Source organism: Phacochoerus africanus, chromosome 3, assembly GCF_016906955.1.
Source record: "Phacochoerus africanus isolate WHEZ1 chromosome 3, ROS_Pafr_v1, whole genome shotgun sequence".
In the NCBI taxonomy this organism is placed as follows: domain Eukaryota; kingdom Metazoa; phylum Chordata; class Mammalia; order Artiodactyla; family Suidae; genus Phacochoerus; species Phacochoerus africanus.
In genome coordinates, this window is record NC_062546.1 from 196052464 (window position 1) to 196068426 (window position 15963).

A 15963-nucleotide genomic window follows, 5' to 3' on the forward strand; every position below is an offset into this window, starting at 1 on the left:
GGGCTACTCTCCTGGGTCCCCCAGGCTGTGCAGATCCTTGTGGTTGTGCATCTTCAAGGCACCCATTCCTGCTGGTAACTATGGACTTACCTATGTCTGCATCCCGGAGGGGCCATCTCAGCTCTGCCAACCCTGCAGCCGAGGGCCCAGCCCCATGACTGGTACATAGGATGTGCTTGGCACATCCTTATTAACTAGAAAAACGGAGCCTGAGTGAACATAAAATTCCTGGGTTCTGTTCCCAGGGCCTTATCCTTTATGCCCAGAGTGACTCTGTGAGAGTACTACCTCTCAGAACCTCCAGTGTAACATTTTAACTTTCTGGTTGCAATCAAAGCTGTGGTAATAAAGCACTTCAGAGTTTTCCAAGCACTTTCCCGCAAATCCCATTCGATCCCAGAATGGCCCTGTGTGGGAAGCAGCATCCTCGTCACCCACATTCACTAGAAATGGAAAAGGAGGATCAGGTAGGGAAGGGGAATTAGTGATTTGCCAGCAGTCAATCAGCTGGTGACCCTGAAGTCTGCCCTTGACTCTAAGCACAGCCTACAACCAGAGTTAGGTGGCAATCGAGTAACCCAGGGTATGGCAAAGCTGCAAAAAATTGCCCAGTGCTCTGGATGAGGAGCTGATGGGTGTTGCTGGCTCAGTCATCCACCTGCCAATGTTTCCGGTTTCCCCATTTGTTTAAGACACTCGAGTGAAGATTGGAGATGGGCCAGTACATGTAACTCCATCGTCATGGTAACCACATCCATCACCAGCACACACAGCTGGAGGATAACCAGGCAGCCCGCAGTCACAGCCACCTGTTCCTGCCCCTGCCCAGAGGAGCGGAAGCCAGGGCACAAAAGTCACTTCCTTAGCTGACATTTAGACTTCAAGATACGAAAGAGTGTGAGGCCCCTCCGATTGCAGGGTTGCTGCTCCGGGCAACACCCAGCCCCGGGCATACCTGGGAGATCACTGGCCTTTTACCACTGCCCCCTCCAGCCTCTCATCCAGGGGCAGGTTAGGTAATTTTGAGTACAGAGATATTTGCCTACACTTACAGACCCTGCATTTAATCTCTGCAGAGGCTGTCAGCCTCCTCTATGCTTGTCAATGTCACTTCTGTGGATCAGGGGTTTATTTGCTGCTTTTAGCAGGGGAATAAACACCTCTAATATGATATTATTCGTACAATCTTAATACTTTAAAATAATCCCTTCCATAACATCCTTACAAGCAGAAATGGGAACAAAACTTCCCGCAAGCACAAAAATCATTCCTTGAACACCAGCTCCGTAGCTGGGATTATCTGCCTGTTTCTTTAAGTAAAACTAACTTTCAGATGAAACTGAAAACAGTACAACTCTTTTTTAAATAAAAGTAGCTCTAAAGATGTGGCTTTCCAGGTGACTAGATGTCTCTAAAATGTTATGAAGTTGATTTAAAACAAAAGCAGGAGTTCCCGTCGTGGCGCAGTGGTTAACGAATCCGACTAGGAACCATGAGGTTGCGGGTTCGGTCCCTGCCCTTGCTCAGTGGGTTAACGATCCGGCGTTGCCATGAGTTGTGGTGTGGGTTGCAGACGCGGCTCGGATCCTGCGTTGCTGTGGCTGTGGCGTAGGCCGGTGGCTACAGCTCCGATTCAACCCCTAGCCTGGGAACCTCCATATGCCACGGGAGCGGCCCAAGAAATAGCAACAACAACAACAACAACAACAACAACAAAAAGACAAAAGACAAAAAAATAAATAAATAAATAAATAAATAAACAAAAGCAGATGAACTTTATGTTCAAAATTTTTATGTAAACTGGTATCAAAAACCACATGCATAATTTAAAAAATAGGAATCTTCAGTGAAATTGGCCATTCGAAAGAATGGCCACTTTACTATAGTTAGATTCACTTTTGATGTATAAATGAAAATCGCAGGAATTTTGAGATTATGTCTAATATTCAGACATAATTCCCTAGCTATTCTAACACAGAGCTTTTTAAAAAAGACTATCTTAGACCTCCTTTGATAAATGGAACAAAACAGGAGGTACTCTTGAGTAGAGCTTTTCAGAAAGTTGAAGTATGAAGGTCATTAAATTAGTGTATGATCTAAAGTAGAAAATGAAAGTTATTCCTGGGATAATAACATTTACCTTCTGGACACTGGCAGGTGAATCCACTGAGATGAGAAATGCATGTTGCTCCATTTCTGCAAGGGTCTAGGACACAATAGTCAATCTTGGACTGGCAAAGCTCTCCAGTATAACCTGAACAAAACAAAAGAGAGATTCATAAAATATTTTATTCCAAAACGATGATGAGCCATCTCATGAATCGATGGAGTCAATGGTTACCCATCCAACCAAGGCAGCAGCCTTAAGCTGGTCTCCCAGGCCTTCCCAGTCTAATTTGATTCTGCAATCAAAGACAATCAGAGCAGTTTAGAATAAAAGTTCAAAAGTCACTTGCTTTGCAAAAAATCTTTTTTTGCATATGGAGGTTCCCAGGCTAGGGGTCCAATCGGAGCTGTAGCTGCCAGCCTACGCCAGAGCCACAGCAACGTGGGATCCGAGCCGCGTCTGCAACCCACACCACAGCTCACGGCAACGCTGGATCGTTAACCCACTGAGCAAGGGCAGGGATTGAACCCGCAACCTCATGTTCCTAGTTGGATTCACTAACCACTGCACCACGACGGGAACTCCTGCAAAAATCTTTACTGCAAGGAGATACTTCTTTTTTCTAGCATTAGCTCTGCATTTTTATTTTGAAATACTAGTCAGAAGCTTTGGAAGCTGAAACTGAACACCACTGACCCTCTTATAGCTTCTTCCTGACATAGGGAAGAGAGGCTCTACAATTTCCTGAGTGACCCCTGAGATAATGGCCACTTTCCCAAGGCCATCCCAGTACGTATTAAAAAACCCACAAGGAGGGACTTCCCAATACAGCTCAGAGGGTTAGGGATATATGAGGATGTGGGTTCCCTCTCTGGCCTCACTCAGGGGATTAAGGATCCAGCATTGCCACAAGCTTTGGCACTGGTGGCAGATGCAGCTCAGATCTGGTGTTGCTGTGGCTGTGGTGTAGGCCTCAGCTGAAGCTCTGATTTGACCCCTAGCCTGGGAACCTCCATATGGACAGGTGCAGCCATTTAAAAAAAAAGGGAAAATTTCTAGGTAGGTATTAAATTTTTTAATGTATAATATAATATAATAATATTAATATATGCCCTATTCCTTCATTTTAAAGATAAAGAGATAGAGACACATATAATATTAAGCACATTAATATATATTCATTGTAATTTTAATTTGAAGTACAAACCCATCCAGTACATTTTCTCTGTGAAGCAAGTCTCTAATGGTGATTTTGTTGGATAAGAACCACATACATGTGATGAGAAGATAAGAACCTGAATCCACCGGAATACCCTGGCAGCCAAGAAGTCTTAAATAAATTCCAAATATTTTAACTTTGAAAAAAAGCCCTCCAGGATGGCAAGTTTAAAAAATAACATGCAATTATGTTTTTCAGTGTTAAGTGGAGAAGGATTAAGAAAGAAAATTTGGAAAATACAAGACTTAAAATAGAAAGAGAAAGAAAGTTGCCCTTGGTTATGCTATTTGAATGACAGAATTATTAATACTCTGGAGATAATGCCTAATAGAAATGTTTATGCACAGTTATTTCCTGCAAAACTACAATCATACTGTAACATTTTATATCTTTCCAGGATGTACTTGTAAAGTACATAAAAACTTGTCTTTCTGAATTATTAGTTTTGAAAGCCTGTAATTAGCACTTGTATTTTAGATTTGCAAAAATAAGTCAACGATGTTAGGAGAAAGATGATTTGCCTGAGGTTCAATTACCCACCAAACTAGTCTACGTGATAGACTGCCCGTGTGCAGGCACTTGTTTGCAATCCTACTCTTCCTTCTGTGCTTTAAAACATTCTAGGGGACTCTAGCAATTTGTGAGCATGAAAAGCACACAATCATCGTGTAAACTAGAAATCCAAACACCAGAACAAAAAGCTATTTCAAAATTCAGAACGGACTATCTTAATATGATAACTTTATGTTAATATATTTCCAAATAAAATTTCTAAATTCAGAATTATTAGCATTTTGTCCATTTAATTTCATCCAGCCTCCTATTTTCATAGCATCCCTATGAAAGGTATCTTAAAGAAAATTTCATTTCACCGATAAAATCTTCATTACGCATCCCTCACTAAAGGAGATTTTGAAAAGATTACTTCTAATGGTCTCCTTGACTAAGGCTTGGTCCCATTTATAAGTTTAATTAAACGCTCTAAGCCCTATTTATTAATATCAACAATTTCTTTTAAGAACCAATACACAATTTCTTTTGCGTACTGCCTGAAAATACCCAAATCTTCCCATGCCTTTAATTGGTCTTATGGAATAGATCTAATACTGAATTAAACCTAGATGCAAGGTGAATCTTCGGTGCTGTTCAATGCTCTGGCATTGTACACAAGTTGAGTAAGATTTCAATCTAAGAGGATAATCCATGTTTAATGGGGGTGTTTGGGATTGTCATAATGATCTGGGGGTCACACTGGCATTCAGTGATGGAGATGCTGAAGCCCGGCATTGCCTGAGATGGTCCAGCATAACACAGTTTTCTCACTCGAACGCCAATACTCCTCCCCAATGAGGAATGCAGGTCAAGGATGAGCCACTGTATCATTGCTTTTTCGTTCTGAGCTTTAAAAGTATTATCTTGAAGCTTTTTAAAATATGGGGAACATGAAACTATAAAGAAAAAGACCCTGTGTGATTAGCTAGACTGCAAAGTATACCTATATTGGCATGTCTGTGAGTTCAGAGTAACTAGAGCTGAAAACCAACAGTGCAGGAGGGTGGGAGGGGCGAGAGAGAAGCAGGGCTGGGATTATAGGATTAAGGGATTACCCAGCATCCTTAGCTGCAGGCGGCCAGTTGGTCAGCTGTGGGCAATAACCAGCCTATGGATCTGCTGAGCTGAAGTTCAGGACCTGAAACTTGCCCATGCAGGGCCAGGTATTAGTACTGGCCTCAAGTGAGTGGCGAGTTGGAAGTTCCAGGAGTACCACCCCTGCCTGCATGGCTCCCACTGGCCAACTGATGCCAGCTCTGGGAGAGAAGAGGCAGAGGGCAAGGGACCAGGAGCATCCTGGAGCTGACGTGAGGGGCTCTTAAACATCAGTGAATCATCTCATAGACCCCAGAGAGCACAGACTTGACAGCAGTCGTCAGACAAATCATTGACACTGAGCTATACATAATACCCTGAGCTGGATACCTAAGGCTTATAAACTCCCTTCCTGCATCATCGTTTTTTTTTAATTTGATGTCATAACCATGGTGTCACGACTAAATGAGTGATTGGTAGGAATTTAAATGAGAAAAGACCATTAAAGCTTTACCTGGGTTCTTCCTTCCATCTTGCTAAAATCTAGTCTCTTTCTGGAGACCGAAGTGGCTATACTAACCATGAATGACACTTCTTTATCCTACCAAAGCAGTGACAGCGCCACGTGGAGAGTCCAGACCAGCGTTTACTGTAGTTGGAGACAGTAAGGAAGAGGAAGGCCCCTGTGTGTACTCATCTTTGGCACAAAGAGAATTGCCCTGTATGCCCAGGTCTTCTAAGCTGAAAATCTCTCTCCCAGAAACAACCTTGGTCCTCTGAGCACCAAATCTTTTTTTTTTTTTTTCCTCTAACTAGCTTTCTTTTTCTTCCGTTCCTTTTTTTTTTGGGGGGGGGGGTCATATCCTGCTTTTATTTATTTATTTAAATTTTAAAAACATTTTAGCCAATTTTAAAAGATTACTTTCCATTTATAGTTATTACAAAATATTGGCTATATTTCCAGTGTCGTACAATACATCCTTAAACCTATCTTACATGCAATAGTTTGTACCTCCCAACTTCCCATCCCTATTTGGGTGCATGTATCTTTGTGGGGTTTTTCCTTTGTTCTTTGTTTTATTAAAATATAGTTGATTTACAGTGTCATGTCAACTTCTGCTGCACAGCAGAGTGACCCAGTCATACATATATATACATATTCTTTCACTCCTACTATGTCCCATCATGTTCTATCCCAAGAGATTGGATATAGTTCCCTATGTTGTAAAGCAGGACTTCATTGCTTATCCATTCTAAAGTGTTTGCATCTACCAATCCCAAACTCCTTCCTCCTTCCGCTTGGCAACCTCTAGTCTGTTCTCTATGTCTTTGAGCCTGTTTCTGTTCTGTAGATGGGTTCATTTGTGCTATACTTTAGATTCCACATGTAAGTGATATCATACGGTATTTGTCTTTCTCTTTTTGACTTACATCGCTTAGTATGAGAATCTCTAGTTGCATCCATGTTGCTGCAAATGGCATTGAATATTTCATCCTTTTTTATGGCTGAGCAGTATTCCATCATGTATATGTACCACATCTTCTTAATCCAGTCATCTGTCCATGGACATTTAGATTGTTTCCATGTCTTGCCTACTGTGAATGTGTTACAACTAACATAGGGGCGCATGTATCTTTTTGAATTACAGTTTTGTCTGGCTACATGCCCAAGTTAATAAAGCTCTTCCCTTAGTAGGATGAATCTTTTAACCTAGAAATAAATCCATCTCAGACATCTGAGCCCTGTAACTGCCAGTTGGCATCTGGCTTAGGCTGATCTGAACATGTTGGTGTGCAAAGAAGGGGCCACAATGGGGGAAATGTGGTGCATGAGAGCATCTGCCAGACTTAGGATTCCAATTAAAACGTTTAGTCGAGTGATTATTTTTGATGGACGTTAAGAGACAGGGATACGGCAGCACACTCTGAGATGTTTAACGGGTCTTGAGAATCACTATGAGTTATAAGTTTAATTTGTGAAAGGAAACAAACACAAAAGATAATTCCAGATAGTCTTCCCTATGGCTAATAGCCACTCTAGGACATCAAAACCTCAGCCCTACTGTCCCACTGTCACTTTGCACCGGCTGTTCCCACTGACCCTGTGCCCTTCCGTGGCTGGTGCCTCCCATTAGTCAGGTTCCACTCAGAAATCACCTGCTCAGACCTTGTGCCCCTGGCCCTCCCCACGTCTTCATCATAGCCACTTATCTCTGCTCGACAACACACACTGATAACTGGTTACTGCCCCACCTGGAAGGTGACCCCATGGGAAAAAGGCTTTGTCCCTGGAGCCTCCAGTGGTCCCGCCAGGGTTCCTGCATGCTCGATTACAACATATTTATTGCTATCTGATTTTTTCCCCTTCCTTCTTCTTCTTCCTCTTCTTCTTCTTGGCTGCACCTGATGGACAGTTATATTATTTCCATGTCTTCACTACTGCGAATAGCGCTGTGATGAACATAAGGGTTTGGAATGGATTAGCAATGAGATCCTGCTGTGTAACACTGGGAACGATGTCTGGTCACTCATGATGGAGCATGATACTGTGAGAAGATAGAATGTGTACATGTGTGTGTAACTGGGTCACCATGCTGTACAGTAGAAAAAAAATTGTATTGGGGAAATAACTATTAAAAAATAAATAAATAAATAAGAAAGAGACAAAAAAATGAACATGGGGTGCATGTATCTTTTTGAATGAAAGTTTTGTCTGGACATATGCCCAAGTTATCTAGGGATAATAAAGCACATGGAAGTTCCTGGGCCAGGGATGGAATCTGAGCCACAGCTGCAGCAGTGCCAGCTCGCCAACACACTGCACTGGGCCAGGGATCAAACCCGTACCTCTGCACAGACCTGAACCCCTGCAGTCAGATCCTTAACCCGCTTCACCACAAGCAAGAAATCCTGGTTCCCTTTTGAGAACATAAACTCCTTGAGAATCAGGACTTTGTCTTGTTAATCACTGAATCCTTAGCACTTGAACATTTCCCGGCACCAATGAACCAACCTGCTTAAAGCTTTTGCCTTTACTTCGACTATATCTTTCAAGTTAGATTTGGCTTCTCCCTAAGCAGTAATGCCTAGAACAGCATGAGTGAAATGTGCTAGTTATTCTTTTTCCTAATGCACATTAAAATAAATGCATGACTATCAAAAAAAAAATATCTCAAAAATGTGTTATCTCACATCACTTTATGCTCTGCCACGGTCTGCACTTCCAGTCTGGGAAACCGCAATGGAGCAGCTGCCCCCCAAAAGGGCCCCTCTCCCCTGCAGCCAGACTGGGATGGGAACTTCGCTGACCCTCTTCTGAACTTCAGTCTTGCTTCTCCAACTAGCATTCAGCACCTTCCACAGGTCCCTGCAACAGGGCATCAACAGATCTGCAAATAGAACTCCTTTCTCCTGCCAAAGCCCTTATCCTAGTTTAATTCCTTTTTCTTTTTCCTTTTCTTTTTTTTTTTTTTTTGTCTTTTTCTTTTGGGCCACACCTGGGACATATGGAGGTTCCCAGTCTAGGGGTAGAATTGCAGCTTCAGCTGCCAGTCTACACCACAGCCACAGCAGCACAGGATCCAAGGTACATCTGCAACCTACACCACAGCTCATGGCAACACCAGATCCTTAACCCACTGAGCAAGGCCAGGAATCGAACATGCATCCTCAGGGATAGTAGCTGTGTTCGTTAACTACTGAGCCACGACAGGAACTCCCAATTTAATTCCTTAGGGCAGTGATTGTCCACCAGGGGACTCTCCCCCAGGGGACATCTGACAACTCCAGAGACATTTACAGTCACGCCCCTGGGGATGCTTCTGGCCTCTAGTTGGACAGAAACCAGAGATGCTACTAAACATCCTACAATACACAAGACTGTCCTCTACAACAAGGAATGATTCAGCCCCAATGTCCCTCATGCCAGATCTGAAAAACCCCAGTGTAGGCCAATAAGACCTCGGTCCTTTGGACTAAAAACCCTTACTTTTATCCCAGAGCCTCTAATCTGCCCTTAGACACTGATCCTTCACAAATCAGGGAAATAGCACCATCAGAACACTTTAAAAAATCAGAATCCTGTGGAAGGGTTCCTTTGTGCCATATATTAGATTTCAGATATAAGTGATATCATATGGTATTTGTCTTTCTCTTTTTGACTTCCTTCACTCAGGATGAGCATCTCTATTTCCATCCATGTTGCTGCAAATGTTATTATTTTGCCCTTTTTTAGTGGCTGAGTAGTATTCCATTGTGTATATATACCACATCTTCCTAATCCAATCATCTATCATTGGACATTTGGGTTGATTCCAAAGAAAATCATGGACTTGGAGAATAGACTTGTGGTTGCCAAGGGGGAAGGGGAGGGACTGGGAGCCTGGGGTAAAGAGATGCTGAATGTTGCCTTCGGGATGGATGAGCAATGGGATCCTACTGCGTAGCACTGGGGACTCTGTCTAGTCACTTATGATGGAACACTTAATGTGAGAAAAAAGAGTGTATACATGTCTGTGTAACTGGGTCACCATGCTGTACAGCAGAAAAAATATATATAAACAAATGATAAAAAAAAAATCAGAATCCTTAGGAATATTTTAGAACTGCTAGCAAGTTCAGGACCATTTTTAAATCAACTGTGTTAAAATAAACAGTCTTTATTTGACTCTAAAAACTTTAAGGTCCTCAGGAATTTATAATTCAATTCATAAGTAGAGTAATTGCTTCAAAGATAGATGCTATTGGAAATACTAAGCTCTTATAAGGAATCCCAGAGGTTTCACTGTCTCTTTGGAGACCATTCTTGTATAACAAAAAGGATGTAAGTAAAGTCGTGTCTTGGGATATATGTTTGTATGTATTTTAACGTATTTACATATCTATACAATAAGGATGCCTTTCAAGGACATATGGGATGATGGAGAAAGACCTAAACTGAGGCATAGTGGTAGTGCCGCGAAAGCAGTGTGACCGTGAGAAATGATGAAACAAAGCACAGGTGCTGAGGAAAGCCGGTCGGATGATGAAAGTGACCAGGCAGCTTTAAGGAAATGCACTGAACTGACTCATCCATGCAATGGGTGCATTACCAGATTACACTGGGTCTAACTTAGACTGGAAGTATTTAATTTTATACTATTCAACATTTAGTTATATTTAATTACAAAATACAGTATATAAAGAGAGAAATAGCTGTTTCCCTGTGACTGTGGGAATGGTTTGTTGAAAACTACATCCTAATGATATCTTTTGATTGTCGGCAATGTTACAAAATAACTGTGCCCCTCCACACCCCAGTCACTAGGTACTGGATGTGCTGCTCAAATAAAAGGAAACCTTTGAGCTCAAGGGCAAATTATGCCAGGCATTAAACAAAGTGGCGAAATGAGTCCGACAATTAAAATACAAGGCAATGGATCAGTTGTTTTTCTAAACATTCTCCTTCTCTGCAACAATAGTTTTTGTGTATGATCTTTACTTTCTGATGTCTCTACTAAAATAAAAAGGCTCTTCTGCAGTCCCTTTGTGAGGTAGAATCTAATTGTTTCTTTGGAGAGCTGTCTTGAAAGCTTCCAAGGTGGGAACTGTGGTGAGAGCTATTTTTAATGTTCCTGGTCTTTTAATAGCCAGGCCTGTGCGGTGAGTCGAAGCTGCTGGATTTGTACTGAAAGCTAGATGCCGCTGACAAAGCCCACCAGCCTCAGCTCGGGCCCTCGGGGATCAGAACAGCCAGGCAGGGGCCTCAGCTGCCCGCTGCAGAGATGAAGTGCCTAATATTAGTATGCTGAAGCAAGCAGTAAATAGCAGAAATATGTGCGCTATCAAGACAGTCAATCTCAGAGGCATCCTATTTCAACGTCAGAAGGCAGAAATTATTTAATAGAAAAAACTAGAAAGATCCGCTGGCAGGGGAAAAACAAACACATCTGAACAAATGCAAGCATTACTTAAACACCAAAGGCAAAGAAAGGAAGATAGAGAAGGCCCATCTGTGAAAGGCAATTAACGAAATATAATTAAAATGGGAATATGCGATAGAAAGGAAAGCATGAAAAAAAAGCGGACATGCAGCAGAGTTAGAACCCTGAGGTTGGGGGGGTGGGGGGGAGTAACCACATCTAATAATAAGCACAGAGGCAAGAGACACAGTAGAAAGGACAGTGGTTTGGAGAGTCAGGGCTGTCCGGGATGGTGACGCGATGATCAGCTGAGCAAGAGCATCAAAGGATTGACTTTGACCTTCATCCACTCATGGGTGAAATGGGGATAATGATCCCGCCTGACTCCCAAGACAGTTGAAATAAATGGGATCAACTCCAACCAGCAGAAGCCATTTCTATCAGGTGCACCCGGGAACCCACAATAGCCTGCATATCCACCATGCCTGGCGCATTGTGGCTGGCTTAAAATTTCTGAATAAATGAATAACTTAGAAATTTTCATACTGCCAAGCATTATGCCAATACTGTTTCATCTCTCAGTTTGCAATAGGCAGTTGAGAACAGTGGTTCTCCAAGGGTGGGCCCCAGACCAGCAGCTGCAGCATCACCTGGGAAGTTATTACCCCAAGTGCAAATCCACCAGCATCACCCCAGACAAAGAGATTCAGGGACTCTGGGGTGGGGCCCAGCAATCCGAGTTTTAAGAAGCCTTCCAGGGAGTTCGCTTGCGGCGCAGCAGCATAAGGATCCAGCAGTGCCACTGCAGCAGTCTGGGTCACTGCTTTAGCATGGGTTCAACAATCCTGGCCCTAGGGACTTCCACATGACGTGGTGCAGCCAAAAAAAAAAAAAAAAAAAAAAAAAAGAACAAGAAGCCTCCAGGTGATTCTGATACAAGGTCCATGCTAAGTTTGAGAAGCACTGATCTGGAAAACTAGGAGCAAAACAGTTTTTTTAAAAAATATATCAAATATTAATATTATTCATTTAAGAGTTACACATTTGATGCAGATTACAAAGCAAAAAGATCAGAGTAAAAGTCAAATACGATATAAAATCAAAAAGCCTTCACTGACTGCACGGTGACACATGTTTTTTCATGAGTGGGAGGTCCCCTTGGCTCAATTATTGTACCTGCCACTGCACTGTTTCCAGATCCACTTACCTATTCTCTAACAGCATGCGTTATGATTTTTGTCCCCAGACACTTGCATAGAGCCAGGGACGCCATAGCTACTCATTATAAAGTGAGTAATGACTGCGTAAGCACCATGCATTGCTATTTTTCAAATAATCCTTTTCATTTCATTTCCTTAGAACCCAGATAAGAAATATTAATTGAGATGTTAATACAGACCAGACTACATATGACTCCTATGTCTTCTAGCCCAGTGATTACAAAGGGGGAGAGATTTGAGAAAGATCCTTTTATTAAGTACGCCTTGATGCTTTCCCCTGAGGGATTGAAATCAAAAGGGAGAAACCATTAAATAAATGAAAAGCTTATACCACATGCAGACAAGGTAAGGGACTGACCTAGAAAATATTCATCGGTTGAAGTCTAAGTTTGTGTAATAACTCAGACTATAGAGGAGGTATTCATTCATTCTTTCAGAAGGAACTGGGGGGAGGGCAGTGGAAATTCACAAATGGGAAATCTAAAGATGTTTAAGAACAGTTCCTGCCTGCAGGGCGCTTACACTCCAGATGAGGAGAGAAGACACGTTCGGAGGAAACACACACAAGGTGGGAGGAAAGCGGGGGAATGAGTCAGACATTCGGGTAACAGTGGCGAGGCTGGACTGCTCGGCCCCAACAGGCTCAGATCCACGTGCCTGGGAGGGGGTCACCCGCAGGGCACAGATGTGCTGACTGACAGAGTGCTGTAGCTTGGTCCCTTCTTGTTCTCCCTGGCTTTAATGTGGGGGGGAGAGCTTAAGACCTGTCTCCCTTCTCCCTAGGGTCAGGGGCTCTGACCCAGCAACGTGAAGGAACTCCTAAGGAACAAGCCAAATAGGGTGCGGAGGGATGGGCAGGGCCTCAAGGAAAGAAAGAGAAGGAAAGCTGGGATCCTTCTCCTCTGCCTTCCTCTTATACTGAGTAGAAGCGACAAACCAGTGCTCCTTATGGATCCCCTGTTCTGTGCCAGGTATATGCATGTGTGTACGAAGATGTGCGCTTATGTGTGTGCATGTGTATGTGTACATGTGTGTGTGTGTGTGTTCTCTTTAACCCTTACAAGGTCAATACCGTTACTCCCTTTCACAGACAAGAAATCCTGGGCACAGAGGAGGAAGGCAGAGTCGGTGAAGACTCAGTCTGGAGTCAAACCCAGGACCACAGACCCCAAACCCCACCCTCATTTATACTCCATTTGTCTTTTCTCACCTCTTTATGAGGCTTGCTGGGAAAGACCATGACAGCCAGGCCAGCCATGAGGTGGGGAACATGGCAGGGTGTGGCCTGCCCACATCTGCTCTCCTGGGTCTCAGCAGAGGAAGAAAGGAGACCCGGAGCATCCCAGGTGGTCCAAGCTGGCTCCCCAGAGAGGGGGACCACAGGAGCTGAGGCCAAATCTGCAGCCAGAGGAAGCAGGGGAAGGCCGGGTGCTGGGCATCTGACCACAGGCCCAACCGTAATAACAAGAGTGAGAGTGGCTGCCACTCACTGAGCACCTACGGAGCTCCAGGCAGCTTTCCAGGCGCACCGACCGCAAGCATCATTTCACTGAATCTTCACAACAACTGCTGGATTGGGGCGCTGTGGATTCGGTTACGCATCCTGATTTAAGGGGGAGGAGGCTGACACCCAGTGAGATTCACCTCCCCAAAGTCACAGAGAAGGAGCAGTGGAAGCAGGCTTTGCTCTCAGCACCGCTGGGCTCCAGTCCTAGGCATCTGAAACACTGTGTTGCAGTCGTGACCAAGGCCGCATGGATGGTGGGGAGGGTGACAAACTTATCGCCATCATCCAGGCAGTAGATGACAGTGCTTGGCGCTGGCGATGGAAGAGGAAGCACCATGCAGGGGCCGAAGGGGAATCACCATAGACAGAGCAAACCTGGGGACCTCCAAAAATAAATAAGATGGGGGGGGGGTCAAAAGGATGGAGCTTCCAACCCAAGAAAAGAGGGCAGTGATGGCACCGCTGGTAGAAACTGGAGCCATGAAAAGAGCTATAGGCTTGAAAAGACTCGTGGGAGGCATTGAAAGAGCTGAAGCCAAAGTGACCAGCCAGGCTGCAGGGAAGGCTCTGGAAGCCATCCACTTAGAGGGGACAGCGCAGAGTGAGTGGCCGCCGCCCCAGCAGGGGAAGACAGCCAAAGCGGGGTAAGGATGGAGCTCTGGAGATGGGAGTGGGAGGGGAGGTGAAGGGAGGCAGGAGTGGGAGGGGAGACGGGGAGGAGGGCTGGCGAGGTCCCAGGAGAGTGGACACAGCGCAGTGTTCCATAGGCCATGCATAAAAGGCTTCTCGAGACGGGAAGACTAGGAAAGAGCCCTGGAAATCAGTGAGAAAGACACCACTGATGTCTTTCAGTGAGAAGATACCTAGAGAAGCAGCTTCCTGCCATAAAGAGAAGGAGAGTGAGTGACTAGCAAGTTACAAACTGGACACAGAGTCCCATGGACAGTGACGAGCAGGAGGGAGGAAGAGAAGGAAGAAGAGAAGGCAGGGGCAGCACTGAGCCCTCACTAAACCCTTGCTCCACTGAGGGACTGGTTTTAAGCTGAGACCTCTAATCCTTGCAGATGAAAAGCCGGGAAGGACAGGAAGGAGGCAGGGAGGGGAGGGGGGAGAAGAGAAAGGAAGACAGAAAAGTTTGGAAGCATAAGATCCCAGAAGAGAAGGGAAGGGTGAGCATGATGACGGTGGGTTGATGACAGCACTACACACAACAGCCAAAAAGGGGAAACAACCCACATTCCATCTGTGGATGAAGAGATGAGCAAAATGTGCTGTCTCCATGTGGTGGACTATTATTCAGGCGTGAAAAGGAGTGAAGTACTGATGCGGATGCTGCAACGTGGATGAACCTTGAAGACATGACGCTGAGGGAAAGAAGACAGTCGCGAAAGGCCACATATCATGTTTTCCAACTTACATGAAATGTCCAGAATGGACAAATCTATGCAGACAGAAGGTGGTTACCTAGGCTGGGGTGTGTGTGTGCCAGGATCAGAGGGCAATAGCTAAATGGGAAGGGGCTGCTTTTAGGGTGATGAGCGTGTTCTAAAATGGACTGAGGTGATGGTTAACAGCTCTGTGAACATATTTTTAAAAACATGAACTTGTCCATTTCAGTGCTATGTGGATCCTATCTCAATAAAACTGACATTAAAAAAAAGCTTTGGGAGTTCCCATTGTGGTGCAGTGGTTAACGAATCCAACTAGGAACCATGAGGTTGTGGGTTTGATCCCTGGCCTCGCTCAGTGGGTTAAGGATCTGGCATTGCTGTGAGCTGTGGTGTAGGTCACAGATGCAGCTCGGATCCCACGTTGCTGTGGCTCCAGCGTGGGCCAGCAGCTACAGCTCTGATTAGACCCTTAGCCTGGGAACCTCCATATGCCTCTGGTGTGGCCCTAAAAAGAGAGAGAAAAAGAAAGAAAGGAAAGAAAGGAAAGAAAGAAAGAGCTAGCTATATTTGGCATCATCCTCAACTCCCCACTTCCACTCCCACCCCACCTTCGATCCACCAGCAGCGTCATCAGCAATCCCTTCAAATACACCCCTAGTCCAAAACCTTGCACCACTGCCAGGACCATGGGGCTCAATCTGGCACTGTCTCTGGCCTGGATAATAAATGGCCTGCTGACTGCTTTCCCAATTTTCCTTCCCTATGTGTATTCTTTCTTTTTTAAATTCTTAAATTTTTAAAAAAATTTTTTTTGCTTTTTAGGGCCATGCCTGCAGCATATGTTAGTTCCCAGGCTAGGGGTCGAATAGGAGCTACAGCTGCCACCTACACCACAGCCACAGCAACTCAGGATCTGAGCCACATCTGCAACCTACACCACAGCTCACAGCAATGCCAGATCCTTAACCCACTGAGGGAGTTCAGGGATTGAACCCACATCCTCATGGATACTAGTCGGATTTGCTTCCGCGG

The 15963-nt window shown here is 44.4% G+C and overlaps 1 protein-coding gene across 1 annotated transcript in view; it reads right to left on the reverse strand.

The window, feature by feature from the left end:
- Positions 1-15963, reverse strand: part of DNER (delta/notch like EGF repeat containing) — a 344618-nt gene that overhangs the window by 109289 nt on the left and 219366 nt on the right. Inside the window, exon 7 of the mRNA XM_047773688.1 lies at positions 2141-2254. Coding sequence (XP_047629644.1) covers positions 2141-2254 — 114 coding nt within the window. The remainder of the gene's footprint in view (positions 1-2140; positions 2255-15963) is intronic.